Raw genomic sequence first — 17772 nt, 5'->3', positions numbered from 1 at the left:
CAGTGTAAATATGGAGGCTTTTGGATGAGCTCTTGTTTATTAATATTCCCTGGAATCAGGAGTTCTCTGGTGTTCTCAAGTTTTGGAATTCAGCCTCTGACTCTGGCTTTCAGTCTTTTTATTACAGTAGCCTCAAGACTTCTCCATCCGTACAGCACAGATGATAAAGCATCTAGGTTAATGGTGAAAAAATTCTCCACAGTGGGGGTCACCCAGAAAGGTTGAGATACATGGAGAAGAGAAGAGGGAGGAGAAAGAGGTGACCAGGAGAAGAGGGGGAGTCAAAGGGGAGAGAGCTATCTCGGCAGTTATCAATTCCCTATGTGCTCTCCACAGTGTGGAACACCCAGAGAGGTTCATGGAGTTACACAGAGAAGAGAAGAGGGAGGAGGGAGATAGAGGTGACCAGGTGGAGAAGAGGGAAAGTCAAAAGGGGAGAGATTGTTCCCTAAGTGTTCTCCACAGCCTGATACACCCAGGGAGATTCACAGAGTTAAGTAGAGAATAGAAGTGGGAGGGAGGAGATATCAGTGACCAGGTGGAAAAAAGGGATTGTCAGAAATGGAAAGAGCAATGAAGCCAGTAATCACACCCCTTGTGAAAATGGTTATTGCAGGTTAGATTCTTAAAGGTACAAAATTGATAACAAATACCAAAAAGCAAAGATTAAAACCCTAGCGTAGAGATTAGACTCTGAAAAATACAGTATTAAAAATACAAAACAAAATCACAAAAATTATAAAAAATATATATATGCTATTTGTGTTAAAAATAGGGTCTGTTTTTGCAAGTTAATAGTAGGTTATAAAAATGAAAATTAAACTAGTAATAAAGCACTTAAAAATAAAATATGGTAATAGTAAAAATATGTTTAGAAATTTCTCTGGAGCTGTTGTGGGCAGTGTGTGGTCAGTTCAGTTTCAGATATTTCCTTGTTCCAGCTTATACTTCTTTTCAAGGTCTATAGGCACCTTCCAATGCTTGCTGCTGCTGCTGAGTCGCTTCAGTCGTGTCTGACTCTGTGCGACCCCATAGACGGCAGCCCACCAGGCTCCGCCATCCTTGGGATTCTCCAGGCAAGAACACTGGAGTGTGTTGCCATTTCCTTCTCCAGTGCATGAATATGAAAAGTGAAAGTGAAGTCGCTCAGTCCTGTCTGACTCTTAGCGACCCCATGGACTGCAGCCTACCAGGCTCCTCCATCCATGGGATTTTCCAGACAAGAGTACTGGAGTGGGTTACCATTGCCTTCTCCACTTCCAATGCTTAGTCAGTGTTAACTACAGGGTTTTAATCTGTTGCACCTGTCAGTTCCAGAGCAGTGCCCTCTTCTTTATTTTGGCTTCCTCTGTTTGCAAGTCTCTTCAGGGTCTAATTTTCATCCTGAGACAAGTGGGCAAAGGTGGTCACTTATTTAGGCTCACTTGTTCAGTTGTATTGTGGGGAGGGAGTAACACTGCAAACAAATATCATGGGTGTGTGTGGTGAATGCTCACAGTTATGGACCACACTGGGTTTTCCCCAGCTCATGGTGGCCTGTGCTTTCCAGGTCTACACTGCTCAGGCTCCAGGTTGCTCTGCAGGGGTCCTGTCCAAAGCGGGCCCAGCGTTTCTTGCACTTCCCAGGTCTAAGCTGCTCAGGTTCAGGTTCTCGTGTTTTCCATAAGGGCACAGACTTGGTTGGGCATGTGTTTTGTGCCTGAGCAGCTCAGAACGCTGTGCGTCTTAATCACCTCCCAGGTACTGGCTGCTCGGTTTCCCCAGTGTGCCATGAGAGCACTGTTTCTGGTGTGCCGTGTGTCTCATCTGGGGAGCTGATCTCAATTTGCAACCCTCCTGGCAGATGTCAACCATCTAGGATCCCAGGAAGCCTTAATTAGCAACTGGGAGCCTGCTCACAGTTTGGCGGAGGATGCCAGTCTCTGGAGCCGAGATGCCACTTGCCTTCCAGCTCTTGTTATCACACACCTTCTTCTCTGCCTTTGGTGGGGAGGGGCCTGTATGCAGCAGTTAGCTCTCCTTTGGTATTGGCTCAATCCTTTGTTCTGTGAGTGGGCCAAGCTGCGTGTTAGGTTAGAATCTTTGGTGGGAAAGTTCTCTTTTTCTTCTCTCTGGTTATCCCACAGTTTGGTTTGCTATCTCCCATTAGGTCTCTCAGATTGTCCTCAGGGCATTCAGACCCAGTCCTTAGCTTAAACATGCAGCCCGCACCTCCCTGTCCAGCCCCCACTCTTTGGTGGCTGGACATGAGTGTCTGGGCTGCTTTTCCACTGGGAGTGGCAGTTAGGCATGTGTTCTGTGGGAGAAATGCTGGGCTGGAAGAAGCACAAGCTGGAATCAAGATTGCCAGGAGGAATATCAATAACCTCAGATATGCAGATGACACCACCCTTATGGCAGAAAGTGAAGAGAAATTTAGCCTCTTGATGAAAGTGAAAGAGGAGAGTGAAAATGTTGGCTTAAAGCTCAACATTCAGAAAACTAAGACCATGGCATCTGGTCTCATCACTTCATGGCAAATAGATGGGGAAACAGTGGAAACAGTGTCAGACTTTACTTTTTTGGGCTCCAGAATCACTGCAGATGGTGATTGCAGCCATGAAATTAAAAGACACTTACTCCTTGGAAGGAAAGATATGACCAACCTAGATAGCATATTAAAAAGCAGAGATATTACTTTGACAACAAAGGTCCATCTAGTCAAGGCTATGGTTTTTCCAGTAGTCATGTATGGATGTGAGAGTTGGAATGTGAAGAAAGCTGAGCACCGAAGAATTGATGCCTTTGAGCTGTGGTATTGGAGAAGACTCTTGAGAGTCCCTTGGACTGCAAGGAGATCAACCAGTCCATCCAAAAGGAGATCAGTCCTGGGTGTTAATTGGAAGGACTGATGCTGAAGCTGAAACTCCAATACTTTGGCCACCTCATGTGAAGAGCTGACTCATTGGAAAAGACCCTGATGCTGGGAGGGATTGGGGGCAGGAGGAGAAGGGGACGACAGAGGATGAGATGGCTGGATGGCATCACTGACTCGATGGACCTGAGTTTGGGTAAACTCCGGGAGTTGGTGATGGACAGGGAGGCCTGGTGTGCTGTGGTTCATGCAGTCGCAAAAAGGCAGACACAACTGAGCGACTGAACTTAACTGAGATTCCAAAAATCCCCACTGACCTGCCAGTGAGAGGGTTGCCTGGTGTTCTGGAACTTCTCCTCCTTCATGACTCCCTCCCCAGGACAGGTCTTGGTCACTAACTCTTTGTCTCTCTTTTTGTCTTTTATACTTTGTCCTACCTTTTTTCGAGGAGAATGGGCTGCCTTTCTCGGTGCCTGGTGTCCTCTGCCAGCATCCAAAAGTTGTTTTGTGGATGTTGCTCAGCATTCAGATGATTTTTAGATGAATTTGTGGAGGAGAAAGTGGTCTCCCCATCCTATTCCTCTGCCATTTTGGGACCGCCCCTGTATATTTTGAGTTATTTTCTTAATTGCCTTGGGGATTAAACTTAACATCTCATTTTAAAACAGTCTAGTTTGGATTAATACCAACTTAATTTTAATATTATGCAAAAATGTTGCTCAGTGATAACTATTTCTTTCACCCTTCTTTGTGCCATTATTGTCATACAGATTGCATTTTATACTTTTTAAACTGGTACTGTTTCTTTCTAATGTAGATTTAACTTATTGTCTATTTTCGTTTCATCTTGAAGTAGTCTCTAGTATTTCTTATAGGGTAGCTCTCTACAAATGAGACAAATGAGAGTTTTTATCCAATTTTCTTTATGGAGAATTTCCTGTTTTCTCCTTCATTTTTAAAAGGTTAGTTTTGCTAAATACATAATTCTTCATGGACCATCTTTTTGTTTCAGTGCTTTGAATATATTTCTATTTCCTTCTAGCCTCTGTAGTTTCTGATGAGAAGTCAGTTGCTAGTCTTGTTTAGGATCCTTTGTATGTGATGATTTGGTTTTCTGTTGTTGATTTCAATATCATCTTTTGTCTTTTGCTTTTGATGGTTGACTGTGTTTTTTTTTCTAGTTGTGGATATCTTTGAGTTTATCATAATTGGAGATTTTTTTAATTTTTTGGATTATACAGATTAATAGTTTTCATTAAATTTGGGAAGCTTTTAGACATTATTTCTTCAGATAGTCTTTCTGTTCCTTATTCTCTATCCTCTCCTTCCAGGAGTCTCTCATCATGGGTATTTTGGTACTGCTTGGTCTTTGATATCCCATAGGTCTCTGAGGTCTGTTCATTTTTTCTTCTTTTTTGAAGAAAAATATTTTTATGTAATTCTTAAATAACAACAGTTGCTTAGTAATGGGATTTATGCAGCTGTTGTGAGTTTGGGTAAACTCCGCGAGTTGGTGATGGACAGGGAGGCCTGGTGTGCTGTGGTTCATGTGGTCGCAAAGAGTCAGACACGACTGAGCGACTGAACTTAACTGAGATTCCAAAAATCTGCATAACTCCTCAAGTCTTGGAGTCAGATTGGACAAGGCCACCCTCATTTCCTGTTTTACACTGATATTTAAAAAAAGAATTTTTTTTTTACTGGAGGGTAATTGCTTTACAGTGCTGTGATGGTCTTTTCTTTTTCCTGTTCCTCAGACTAATTTCAATCAACATTTTTCAAAATTTGGTGATTCTTCTGATAAGTCTGCTGTTGAGCCCCCTAGTGTATTATTTTTTTATTTCACTTATTACCCTTTTGAAGTCCTGAAGTTCTGTTTGGTCCTTTTTTAAATATTTTTTTATCACTTTATCAATAGTGTGAGACATTGTTCTTATACTTTCTTTTAATTCTTTAGACATGATTTTTTTTTAAGTTCTTTGTCCATATATAAAATAACTGATTTGATATCTTTGCTTAGTAAGTCCAATGTTTGGACTTGCTCATAGGCAGGTTCTGTTGACTCCCCCCGCCCCATGTATGAGTCATACTTTCCATTTCTTTGCATGTCTCCTAATTTTTAATTGAAATTTAAAAGTAATATAATGCAGCAACTCTGAAAATCAGGTTCTCTACTCCTTCTTAGGGTCTGTTGTTGCTGGTGATGTTTGTTTTTTTTTAGAGACTTTACTGGACTAATTTAATGACTTTTCGTGGGCTAATTTTGTTATATGTGACTACTGACATCAGTTCAGTTAGCTTAGTGGTCAGCTAATGTTTGGACAGGGATTTTCCTAAGTGCCCAGAACCAGTATATTTTCCAGCCTTTGTCAAGGGTTTTTTTTGTGTGTGTGTGTTGAAACTTACCTTCAACACTCCTGTGCAGAGCTTCAAAATTGTCAAAAAATGAAATATTAGGACCTTCTAAAGTCTTCCCGAAGCATTCATAGAGCCATGCACATACATACGGCCTCATAGATTTGCAGCAGTATCTCAGTGCTTTTCTAAGTGCCCTAATGGACATCTCGTCCTCCAGTTCTTTTGGTCAAGCTTTTTGTCAGCCCCAAGTGATAATCCTGCCTCAGGGAGCGTCACTGCTAAACAGTTGCCACTTTTGTGGTTTTTTTGGTTTTGATTTGGTTTAATTTTTGACCAGTGCTTTGGAGATAGGACTGTTCACACAGAGCAGCCTCTGATTTAGGTCAAATAAAACAAGCCCAGAGATCAGAGGTTTTCAGTGACAGTTCTCTGGGGGTGGAGCTTTTGTAGAATTACAAATGCATTGTGCCCCTTCCAGTGTTAGGCTGCTAGCTTTCACAGCTACTATAGTTGCGAAGCTGTTGGTTTGCAAAACTGCTGAAAAACTGAGATTAAGATGGGGGAAGCTAAAATGTCACAGAATTTGTGGTTCTGAGATTCAGCCATTTTTCTTGAATAAGCACTTTTTTGGTTGTTGTATCCACTGGAGAAGGGATAGGCTACCCATTCCAGTATTCTTGGTCTTCCCTGGTGGCTGAGACATTCAAGAATCACCTGCAATGCAGGAGACCTGGTTTCGATCCCTGGGTTGGGAAGATCCCCTGGAGGAGGGAATGGCTACCCATTCCAGTATTCTGGCCTGGAGAATTACATGGACAGAGGAGCCTGGCAGGCTGCAGTCCATGGGGTCACAAAAGTCAGACATGACTGAGTGACTTTCACTCACTCAAGCCTTTTGTTAACATCCAGAATTTTGAAGAAGTTGATTTTGCCAGTGCTGTCATTAGTTTTATGAAGGAGTGGAAAGTCCTTAATCAGTCATCTTGGAAGTGCCTCTCTATGATGACTTTTAAAGTACTTTGTAAATTATCTGGCTTAGTTTCTAGTTACTCTTCAGGAACAGTTTCATGCCTTAGCTCACTACAGTACCCAGAAACAGAAGTCCAGAATCAATTTTATGTTTGTATCAATCCCAGATAGTAGACCATATACTAGCTTCATAAACTTTTCATAAAGTATTATAATGTTGTAAGTAAAAGGTAAGTAAAGACTTTTTCTGATTTGTTATAATTCTGAAGTAAATATCCATAGAAAACTGTAGAAACTGTATACTTTAATGTTCAAATTTTCTGTATCAGTAAATTGGTATGAAAAAGTCAGTTATTTCTTTTCTTAGAATTTAACAGTTCTAATTGTAGAAATACGTCTTATTCACTGAAATATGTTTTGCCTGTTGAGTTTGTAGTTGATGATTAAAAATAAAATCAAATGTCGAGAGCTCTCTTAGACTCATTCATAATCAGTCAGTAACTGGATGTTTAAAAATTACTTATCAGATGATTTTTTTTCCTTTAGCATTATTTTATTAAATCATAAATGTACAACTGCTTCATGTAATAATTCTACACACTAAAATTTAAGGAATAATGTTAGTAATATGTTTCATTACAGCATACTTTTAAGGGACATGCCTGACCCTTAGCCATTTTTAACTAGATGAAGTTTGACTTTGGTACTTTGTCATTGCTGTCTCTCTCCTTTCTAAAGATCTATTATCCTACTTTATAGATTTTTATTGTACTTTATTTTTCCTTTTATTTGGAGATTAAATCAAAATATTGATTCATTTCAGGATTATGCCTTAAAGAATGGTCTTTTAAGAAGAAATGCATTTGCTTGAATGATAAGTAAGCGGTAGAACTGTTGTAAGAGTAGCCCTAGGCCAGGATTGTTACCTATAAAATGGAGTGTTCTTTGTACTCTATCTACTCTAACTTCTCTGAATTCTTAACCTTTGTTGTTCATGGGAGCAATTTTCTCAGGCCTTTTTAGTTTCCTCACTGCTGCCTGAGAGAGTTAGAAAAATATGATGACCCTAGAATAAGTGAAGCTTAGATATATGGTTTTAACCCTTGTATATTACTGAAATATTTAATAGGATGAAATGAGCACATCTTGTTCATAAACAAATGATTGATTATTGGTGAAGTTATAGTAGACAAATGATATACAAAGAAGTGTTTTATGCTGTTGATATGAAAATGCTGAAGTATATTAATTAGTTACAACAGACATCTCTTTTTTTGAAAACAGTAGAAGAAGATGTAACAGAAAAGAAAATCACCAAACGACCTTCTGAGCAACCTCTGCCTTATGTTGCTCCTCTCTCTCCTAAGCAACCCAAAATAATAGTGCATTCCTCTAAAGGTAAACAGTAGTTACATGCTGCAAGATTGGGAAGAAAAGTCACTCTGCTATCACTTATGTATGCTGTTGAGTGTTGGTATTGGGAATAGGGGAGTATATTTCCCCAAATCTGTTTGGCAGTTAGCTATTACTTTGGCAGCTTTGTTGAGCACTTCATTCCCTTAAGAAATGCACAGTTGTCATTTCTCCTTAGATTAAAGAAAAACATTTATAGCAGCATTTCCCATTCAGTGTTGTATTGCTAAAAGCTTTATAGAAAGAGGAATAGAAAAACCTAAAACATTTCTCCAGTGAAGGTTTTTAAGTGCCCGAGTCTTAAGCAAATGTTAGAAACCAATTGTGTGATTGTATTATAACAAATAGTTGTGAAGAACTGTATCCATAAAAATAAATGTTTTAGTGAAGTGTTCATAGTCTTGGTGGCAAGACTGGCAAGGGTTAGTTATGAGAAAAAAAGATGATGTCATTAGAATCAATTTGGATTTCAAGACAGTGTCCATTACTGTAAACATCAAGAAGGGGATGGCCATGTGCTTTGTGTTAGAGGTTTGTAGTTCATTATAGCATGGCTTAAGTGAACTATTGTTGCCAATTTAGGGGATTTTTGACATTTTAGTAGTATTAAAACTGTAAGCCTGTTGAAGATATTTGCCTTTGTCTTTTTCTTATTGCCTTCGTATTTTTTTTCTTGTAGAGGAAGTATTACCTTCTGAGGAAGATGGCATGGCCAAAGAGGAAAAGCTTTCTGAAGAGTCCAAGAAGTCACCACTTAGTTCAGCAAATTCTTTGAGTCCTGCCAGAAAAAATCCTATAAGCACTCATACTCCAGTCTCCATGAATGGTTCTCAAAGTATGCCATGCACCTCAAGCCCCAAAGTAGTGGAGACCAAATCATCTATCAACAGTAGTCAGCTTGAAGTTGAATTTGAAATGCAGAGGGAAAGTGAAGGTATTTTCCAAAACAGCGATTCTCATCTGATAGGTTTGTCTTTCCCCTTAAGGTTCCCATGCCCCACATCATCCCCTGAGAGTTTATCACATTGAAGAAATTGTCAAAATTGAGGAGGTAAGGGTCCTCCCCTTCACATCATTGTCAGGGCCAAGCTGCTGCAGATGCTCTAATCCTCATGGCATTACAGAACTGTTTCTGGGGATCTGGATCACCAATCATGTTTCTGATAGAGACTTCTCATTTTATTGGTTTTCATTCCATTGTAGTTTCTCATTTCCTTGGAAACTGTCTGGACTCACAAACCTTGCATGACTCTGAGGCCTAGAAGGATGCACTCCCTCTTCATTCTGATGTGCTCCCTTCCTTGTCCCTCTTGAGACCTTTCCTGGCCCCAGCCTGTACGTGGCTCCCAGATCTCAGCTCTGGCATCCTGTTGCTGCAGACATTTCCCTGTTTTCCACACTCTGTTGTTCCCTTGCACGCACCAGGAGAGTATGATGTGTATAAACTGTACAGCATCCTACCACTCATTTAGAAAGAGCCAGAACAGCCTTCCACGTGCAAAGATAGCTCCATCCTGTACCCTTTTAAAGATTAAGGATGTTGGGGTGGAGGGAATAAGTGTTTTGTCTTTTTTCACCAGATAGGCATTTAGGCAAGGTTGAGGAATAAAGGAAGTAGGAATCAACTCACTCCCTTGCCTTTTATCATGGATATCTTCTGTACACATGCTGTGACACATTTAATATTGTCACTCCCATCTCATATACCCCATATAGATTGTCTCTGGTTTTGGAGTGATTTTTGTAAATAATGTAAAGATAGATGTTCATTTTATAAAGGGGTAGTGTATTGTAAGTTTTTAGATATTTTCACTATATGAGCTTATGAAGATAGGCCTTCTTAGAAGAAGGCTCTAAAGGTTACTTATAATGCCGAATCTCACTTCCAAATGTATGTCTAACACTACCATGCCAAAGGAGCCTGTTTTGGGGTTTGAGGATGCTAGCTTCTAGTCTTCCTAATAACGTTACTTAATAGTAATAAAATAATCATCTTCATTACCATCTGATATTATGTGCCAGCACATAATATTTTACCTTGCTTCATGCATTACACCTTTACAACAGTTTCTTGAGATGTAGGTGCTGGTAAACATTTTCAGGTAAGAAATCTGAGAAGTTGCTTAACTAAGGTCTCCCAACTAGAAAGTGGCTTGGCCAGTCCAGGCATTCTGACTCAAGGGCTGTACATCTTCAGAGAATAGGTAAGCATTTCACTTTATTTTCTTTAAGGTGTTGGAACTGTTACTTAAAGCTGAGTCTACCTTGATTTCTGATGATGCTCACACAACCTCCTGCCCTGCCCCACCCTGATATTTGAATGAAACAAATTGCTGATTTTTATTATAGGAAAGAAATTCAGTATCATCTGGGATAAAATCTAGTCACTTTCATTTTATTTATACCAGAAATATTTACTGATATTTCAGTGTATATAAGACAGAGCCATTAAGGAGAAGAGTGTGACTGGACTTTAATTATTTTTCATATAATTATGTGAATAATAATACTAATATAATGTTTATAACCTTCTCTGATTATCTTGAAGATATGGGCCCAATTAAAGTATTTTTCCATGGTAGATTAGAGATAGGTGGTCTCACAGCTGTTTTATTTTTAATACAAAATTATAATTTTATACCAGAAATCCTATTTTTACATATAGTTTATTTGTCGTGATCTGTAAAACAAGTTACATGTTATTCAAGACATAACCATACCAGATTCTGATTACAGAAACCAAAAATCCCACAAAAATATGTTAATTTAGAGGTATGATTAGCCTTGCCAGTAATTTTTTAAATATTAAATTGAGTCTCTTGAGTTAAAGGAGAAGACTTTTCTGTCTGAATTGTTAGAATGCCTTAGACATGACATGGTCTGTATCATCATCACTTTTACTTGAATTGATACAACCTAGCAGCATTTCTTGGTAGACCAACATTTTTATTTCTGACAAGTAGAAAGTAGGATGTGAGTGAAGTGAAGTCACTCAGTCGTGTCCGACTCTTTGCAACCCCCATGGGCTGTAGCCTACCAGGCTCCTCTGTCCATGGGATTTTCCAGGCAAGGGTACTGGAGTGGGTTGCCATTTCCTTCTCAAGGAGAAAGTAGGATAGATTTTAGTAAAAAATTTTTATTTCACATCGAAGTTATGATATTTAAAAAGAAAATATATAAAATTCTGAGCTACACCAAAAATTTACCATTGCAAGTTCTTACATCTTCTGTTTTCTTTTGCCCTTTCCTTGGGTGAATACCCAAAATAAAATGGCTAGAGCACAGATGACAGGAAAGAAACAGTTCGCTTTTGGGTAATTCACACACACAAAAAGATCAAATTTGTGTTGATGATCTTTGTTTAGAGAAACAAATCTTCCTAGCAAAGCACCAAACCCTTTTCTGTTATCATATACTAACTTTAGAGAGTCAGGCACTCTGGTTAAGGAAACAAATACATATCTGGACAGAAAGAAATTTTGAGTACAACTTAGTGAATAGCACAACTATAACTTTTTGAGGTATGAGTACTTAAATTATTTCATGTTTTGATTTTTTAAAATATATAAACCTTCAACCAAAATATCTATCACTATGCAGTGAAATTTGAAAGAGGTATTCCGTATAATGTTAAAGTTGCTTCTGACCTAGCTAAGTACAAAATAATCTTGTTTTCTTCAAAATTCAAGTAACCTTTTAAGCCTTGAGAGACAGGAGTTTAAAGAATAAATTGATGCTAAAAATAATCCTTATTGAATACATGGGAGAGATTCAGTAAAAAAACTAATTTGGTTCTCAAGAGATAATATGGTTTATTGAAAATTTATTGATTAAAGTGAATTAATTTAAACAGTTATAAAACTGTAAATTCTGGGGATTTTCATTGCAATTAGCTAGTAAAAGACTCAAACCTAGTCTTGAGTCTTTTCTCAAGAGGAGGAAGATTGACAGAAATTCTTCAAAATACTTAAAGGAGGAGAACAATAGGTTAGCTTAGATTAACCTTGATTTAACCTAAGTTACAGGTATTTTTCTGTATTTGCCTGTGGCCAAAGAGGCCTTGGATTGCATGGTCTGCATTATGATCTTTGAAACTCTAGGGTACATTCTGAAGTTGCTTTTGTTGTTTGGGGGAGGTCAAGTGAGACATTCTTGGGTAGCTATCCTCAGGTCATCTTTATCTAGGCTTTCACTAAATTTTACCTGTGGAATCCTGGGTCCATGCTGGGGTACTTCACAGAACATTCCAGGAATGATAAAATTATTCCCTGCTTAACATGTTTTCTTTCAGGATAATGGTCAGGTCAAGTATGATTTGTCTTTTTCCCCCCCCAGTTGAAGCTCCAAGTTATATAGCTGTACCTGAGCCCAGTGTCCTGAAGCAAGGCTTCTCTAAGGACCCTGCAACCTGGTCTGTGGATGAAGTGATACAGTTTATGAAACATAAAGATCCTCAGAAATCAGGCCCCCTTGCTGACCTCTTCAGGCAACATGTAATGTATCTTTTGATCCAGTTTTCCTGCTGTAATGACTTTGAATTATCTCTCTGCAGGCCCTTCAATTGGTTACTGATTAGTGTGGATGGTGGGGGAACCCTATCAACTGATTTTTCCATATTTGAGAGAGTTCACTTTGCCCACAGTTAGATCCTTAAAGGGTAGAGGCTGGATCTGTGCTTTAAATGGGTACCCAAGTACCTAACATACTACACGTCTTTGAATTCTCAAGAGATGATTTAACATGGCCACTCTCAGGTGTCTTCTCCTTTGTAAGATCAGCTGCAAAGATCCTCCTCCCCACCTGCTCCCTGCTTGGCCCTGGGATTGTGAGTAGGAGGGAATGACCACATTTGTAACATGGTGTCCTTCTTATTACCATGCCCGATGAATCCAGTTACTGTATAAGATTAAGTGCAGCCTTATTTTAAATAGGAACTCAGGAAAATCAAACATACTTCCAAAACATATATTGTTTTATTAAGCAAATAAATAGTATTAGAGGATACCTTGTGTCTGTTAAATAATGTTTATAGTCTTTTCTAACAAATCAAATTCATGACCAAATGTATCCTTTTGTATCCTTTTTCATATTGTAACAAAATCAGTAATATGTTTCAGCATCTAATTAGCTTCATATAATTAAGTGAATAGCTTTCAACATAAAGACAACACTGTTTAGCACATTTACAGTTTTCATTAATGCTGACATACATTCCCAGCCTTTCTAAGAAGGTTAAACCACTGTCTGAAATTCATTTCTACAATTCATAGATTTCTATCTACCGTTTGTCATAGATATGTGGTATTTTATTCAACACATAGTTTTTAAAATCAAATAGTTTGATGCTAAGGCCATTTTTCAAAGATACTGGGTTAAGTTTACTTTTTCTTAAAATTTGAAGCAAATTTAGAAATTTTCAAATGATGTTTCACATATAAGTTATGTTTTTAATAGTTGTCAGGAAATAAATGCATATTCAGAGAATATATATTGAGAATGTACAGCTACTCTCTGTTTACATGTTCTTATATGTAAGTAACTTGACAAAATGTGAAATCAGTGTTAATAATTATAATTTATTTCTCTCTATAGGAAATTGATGGGAAGGCTCTGCTACTACTCAAAAGTGATGTGATTATGAAGTATATGGGGCTGAAACTGGGGCCAGCCTTAAAGTTATGTTATTATATTGAAAAACTTAAAGAAGGAAAATATAATTGAAAAATATATAAGTTTAGATTAGGCATAATTTTCCGTTGTTTTGATAACTTTTAATTTAAAAGTATTTTTATTCTCATAGCAATTTTTGTTTTGTAGACAGTTCCTCTAAAACTACATTATATCCAGAATTGCAGAACTCTATTATAAGTCCAGTCTACTTCTTTAAAAGCCATTAACATGTTAGTATTAGCATATTCAATTGGCAGTTCTTTATCTCTGTTTATTATTTTATTGTAGAGTTTACAAATACAGTTCATGCAGGAAACAAAGAAACACCTTTGATTTTGGTTAATGTATATATGTAAAACCAAAACAGCTAAATCCCAAAGGGGAAAGTATCAGGGACTGACAGGCTCTCTAATGAAATTCATGGGAAGTTTTCCTTAGAAGAGAATTTAAAGATGCAACTATAGATATCATCTCTTTCTCAAATACTTTGTCTGTTACTGCAATGTTCTGTTTGTGTTCTATCAATTTCCTGAAAGGGAATAGCCATATAAATTATCTTCCTTTTGTTACTATTTCTCTCTATGTTGTATTTGTTCATATTTAAAGAAAAAAGAAGCTTATAAACTTTCATAACGTGTTTTTATCAGTTTTTGATGAATTTTGAACAATTATAGAGTGGTTGTTCTATGCAGGAGATATTATACTACAAGGGTGGTTTTGATGGAGTCCAATTAAATTTTTTCAGTGAAATACCTGTTATTTCAAAACTTCACATATTTTCTCCAAGCTTAGACATTTAACTTGGGATTCTTTCTCACATCTTTATATGAAGAAGACTATCCCTTCTCCAGTGGATCTTCCCAACCCAGGAATCGAACGGGGTCTCCTGCATTGCAGGCGAAGTCTTTACCAACTTAGCTATCAGGGAAGCCCTTACATGAAGACACCTGTGCCCAAATTTTAAAATATATATATATTTTATTGTCTGTGTTTATTCCTCATATGAACTCAATACTGTATTTATATATTATTCTATACTTGTAGGTATTCAAACAAGTTAACCTGTTCTTTTTGAATTTAATATGGCACTTTGCATTGCCACAGAGGTAATGGTGAACTATTTATATAGTTGGATGTTTTTATTCTGAAAAAATATTTGCATCATTTGCTATCACTAGTACCTCTCAGCTTAGTCTTCAGGGGATAAGAAACAATCCATAGATTGGTTTCCATACAGGGAAGTTCTCTGTCCTATGCAATGTTGTTAGTTAATTTGCTTAGTTCTGAGCCATTTATTCTGCTAAATTTTGGAAGATGCATTAATTCTGACTTATCATTTTGGGTTTTATTTTTAAAGTTAGAACTTTTGAGGGAAAATGGTGCTATATGTTAATTGTTATTACTTTGTATAATTTTGGTGTAATGTTTATAAGCTATGAGAATCTGTGCTAAAAGTATTAGCCATTTGTTATAAATGCCAATAAAATGTACACCAGGGGCAAGAATGTACATTTTTAGAAAACCAAATGTACTTTATATGAGAATGCTACTATTTAAAGGGTGGTTTCATCTATGTTATTCACTTTGTGTTTTAAGACAAAAATTCTAATTTAAACTGTCTTCTCTCAAATTGTTTGTGTGAAGATGCTGTGCCCAGTTAAACAGTCCTCAGGTGTTTGTATAAATACTGTTTTACAGTCTTCAGATTTTAAAATATAATAAAGTTAAATAACCTCAATTAATGTGAAAGCCTCAGATTTGATTTTACTTGCTTTTACCACATTATATTAACGTATGAATAAGTTACAATTGAAAAATAAGCACTCTAGTAAGTTTGTGTTTTTGTGTCCAAATACTTGGTTTTAACACTTGGCCTCATTCTGCTGGTAAACAGATTCTTAGGAGCAAAGGGTTTATCTTTTGCAGGGGCCTTAAATGAGACCCCAGGGAGGCAGTAAGAAGTTAAATCAATGAGCTTTATCTGTACTCAAAGCTTTTGTTACTTTGGTGATGATGCAAGCATGCTAGAAAATGGCAGTGCCCCCAGATCCCTCATCCCACCAGAGTTTATGACCTGTGCTTTTCTTTTATGGCTGTGCTTTTGCTGCTGGGGTCCAGAAGCTATACTGCTACTCAGCCTTCAACTCTCTCAACTTATGTGCTGGAAAAGCCTGGAGGCTCAGGGTTGTGGTTCAGTCACCTTCAAGATTCTACCCCTCAGCCCACCTGTCCCAGGAGTTGGTGCCTTGGAATCCAGAAACTGTTATCGCTGTTCATTGGAGATGACCGGGCCCCAGCTGAGGCTCCAGAGATGATGATCTCAAGTAACTGGAGGGGGTGGTGTCAATTTTCACTGTGTGGTTTGTAAATTTTTGTCCAGGGACTATCATGCCATGTTAGCATGGCCGTCCATGGGGTCGCACAGAGTCGGACACGACTGAAGCGACTTAGCAGCAGCAGCAGCAGCAGCAGTGTTCCCTTTCAGTCCATCCTTCAACCTCCTGTAGGCAGCAGGACTCTGCAACTTGAACCCCAAAGTGCTCTGGACACATTGAGCATTTGCTTTCTGATTTTTGTCTATGTAACTTCTACTCATTGGAGAGTCTTATAGTACATGGTCCAGAGTAGAATTTCCCAGACTTCTAAATTGGGACTCCCTTTGTAAGCATGAAAAAGCCTTCAGTTCAGTTCAGTTCAATTGCCGAGTCAAGTTTGACTCTTTGTGAACCCGTGGACTGCACCACACCATGCTTCCCTATCCATCACCAACTCCCAGAGCTTACTCAAACTCATGTCCATCAAGTAGGTGATGCCATTCAAGCATCTCATCCTCTGTCGTCCTCTTCTGCTCCTGCCTTCAATCTTTCCCAGCATCAGGGGCTTTTCCAATGAGTCAGTTCTTCGTATCAGATGGCCAAAGCATTGGAGTTTCAGCTTCAGCATCAGTCCTTCCAATGAATATTCAGGACTGATTTCCTTTAGGATTGACTGGTTCGAACTTCTTGCAGTCTAAGGGACTCTCAATAATCTTCTCCAACACCACAGTTCAAAAGCATCAATTCTTCTGTGCTCAGCTTTCTTTTGTAGTCCAACTCTCACATCCATACATGACTACTGGAAAAACCATAGCTTTGACTAGATCGACCTTTGTCAGCAAAGTAATGTCTCTGCTTTATAATATGCTGTTTAGGTTGGTGATAGCTTTTCTTCCAAGGAGCAAGCATCTTTTAATTTCATTGTGTCAGTCACCATCTGCAGTGATTTTGGAGCCCAAGAAAATAAAAGTCTGTCACTTTCCATTGTTTCCCCATCTATTTGCCATGAAATGATGGGACCAGATGCCTTGATCTTAGTTTTCTGAATGTTGAGTTTTAAGCCAACTTTTTCATTCTCCTCTTTCACGTTTATCAAGAGGCTCTTTAGTACCTCTTCACTCTCTGCTATAAGGGTGGTGTCATCTGCATATCTAAGGTTAGTGATATTTTTCCTGGCAATCTTGATTCCAGTTTGTGCTTCATCCAGCCCGGCATTTCACATGATGTACTCTGCATATAAGTTAAATAAGCAGGGTGACAATATACAGCCTTGATGCACTCCTTTCCCAATTTGGAACCAGTCCGTTGTTCCATGTCTGGTTCTAACTGTTGCTTCTTGACCTGCATACAGATTTCTCAGGAGGTAGGTCAAGTGGTCTGGTGTTCCCATCTCTTGAAGAATTTTCCACAGTTTGTTGTGATCTACGTAGTCAAAGGCTTTGGCGTAGGCAATAAAGCAGAAGTAGATGTTTTTCTGGAACTCTTGCTTTTTTGATCTGACGGATGTTGGCAATTTGATCTCTGGTTCCTCTGCCTTTTCTGCATGCAGCTTGAACATCTGGAAATTCATGGTTCATGTACTATTGAAGCTTGGCTTGGAGAATTTTAAACATTACTTTGCTAGCATGTGAGATTAGTGCAATTGTGTGGTAGTTTGAACATTCTTTGGCATTGCCTTTGTGTGGGATTGGAATGAAAACTGGCCTTTTCCAGTCTTATGGACACTGCTGAGTTTTCCAAATTTGCTGGCATATTGAGTGCACTACTTTTACAACATCATCTTTTAGGGTTTGAAAGAGCTCCACTGGAATTTCATCACCTCTACTAGCTTTATTTCTAGTGATGCTTCTTAAGACCTACTTGACTGTGCATTGCAGGATGTCTGGCTCTAGGTGAGTGATCACACTATCGTGGTTATCTGGGTCATAAAGATCTTCTTTGCATAGTTCTTCTGTGTATTCTTGCTACCTCTTCCGATTATCCTTTGCTTCTGTTAGGTCCTTTATTGTGCCCCTCTTTATTGTGCCTTTATTGTCCTTTATTGTGCCCCTCTTTGCATGAAAAGTTCACTTGGTATCTAATTTTCTTGAAGAGATCTCTAGTCTTTCGCGTTCTATTGTTTTCCTCTATTTCTTTGCATTGATCACCGAGGAAGCCTTTCTCATCTCTCCTTGCTATTCTTTGGAACTCTGC

The 17772-nt window shown here is 38.3% G+C and overlaps 1 protein-coding gene across 2 annotated transcripts in view; it reads left to right on the top strand.

The window, feature by feature from the left end:
* SCML2 (Scm polycomb group protein like 2) overlaps positions 1–14992 on the top strand; it is a 121897-nt gene extending 106905 nt beyond the window's left edge. For both annotated transcript variants that reach the window (XM_055393546.2, XM_088833773.1), the window contains 4 exons: positions 7466–7579; positions 8274–8528; positions 11930–12087; positions 13187–14992. In XM_055393546.2, the coding sequence (XP_055249521.1) occupies positions 7466–7579; positions 8274–8528; positions 11930–12087; positions 13187–13315 (656 nt within the window). In that variant the 3' untranslated portion in view covers positions 13316–14992. The remainder of the gene's footprint in view (positions 1–7465; positions 7580–8273; positions 8529–11929; positions 12088–13186) is intronic.
* Positions 14993–17772: the final 2780 nt, after the last annotated feature.

Source organism: Moschus berezovskii, chromosome X (genome assembly GCF_049115385.1).
Source record: "Moschus berezovskii isolate FMDL1 chromosome X, NW_MosBer_1.0, whole genome shotgun sequence".
NCBI lineage: Eukaryota > Metazoa > Chordata > Mammalia > Artiodactyla > Moschidae > Moschus > Moschus berezovskii.
Note: the sequence above shows the minus strand (reverse complement) of the source record. Positions and strands in the feature narration are given on the sequence as shown.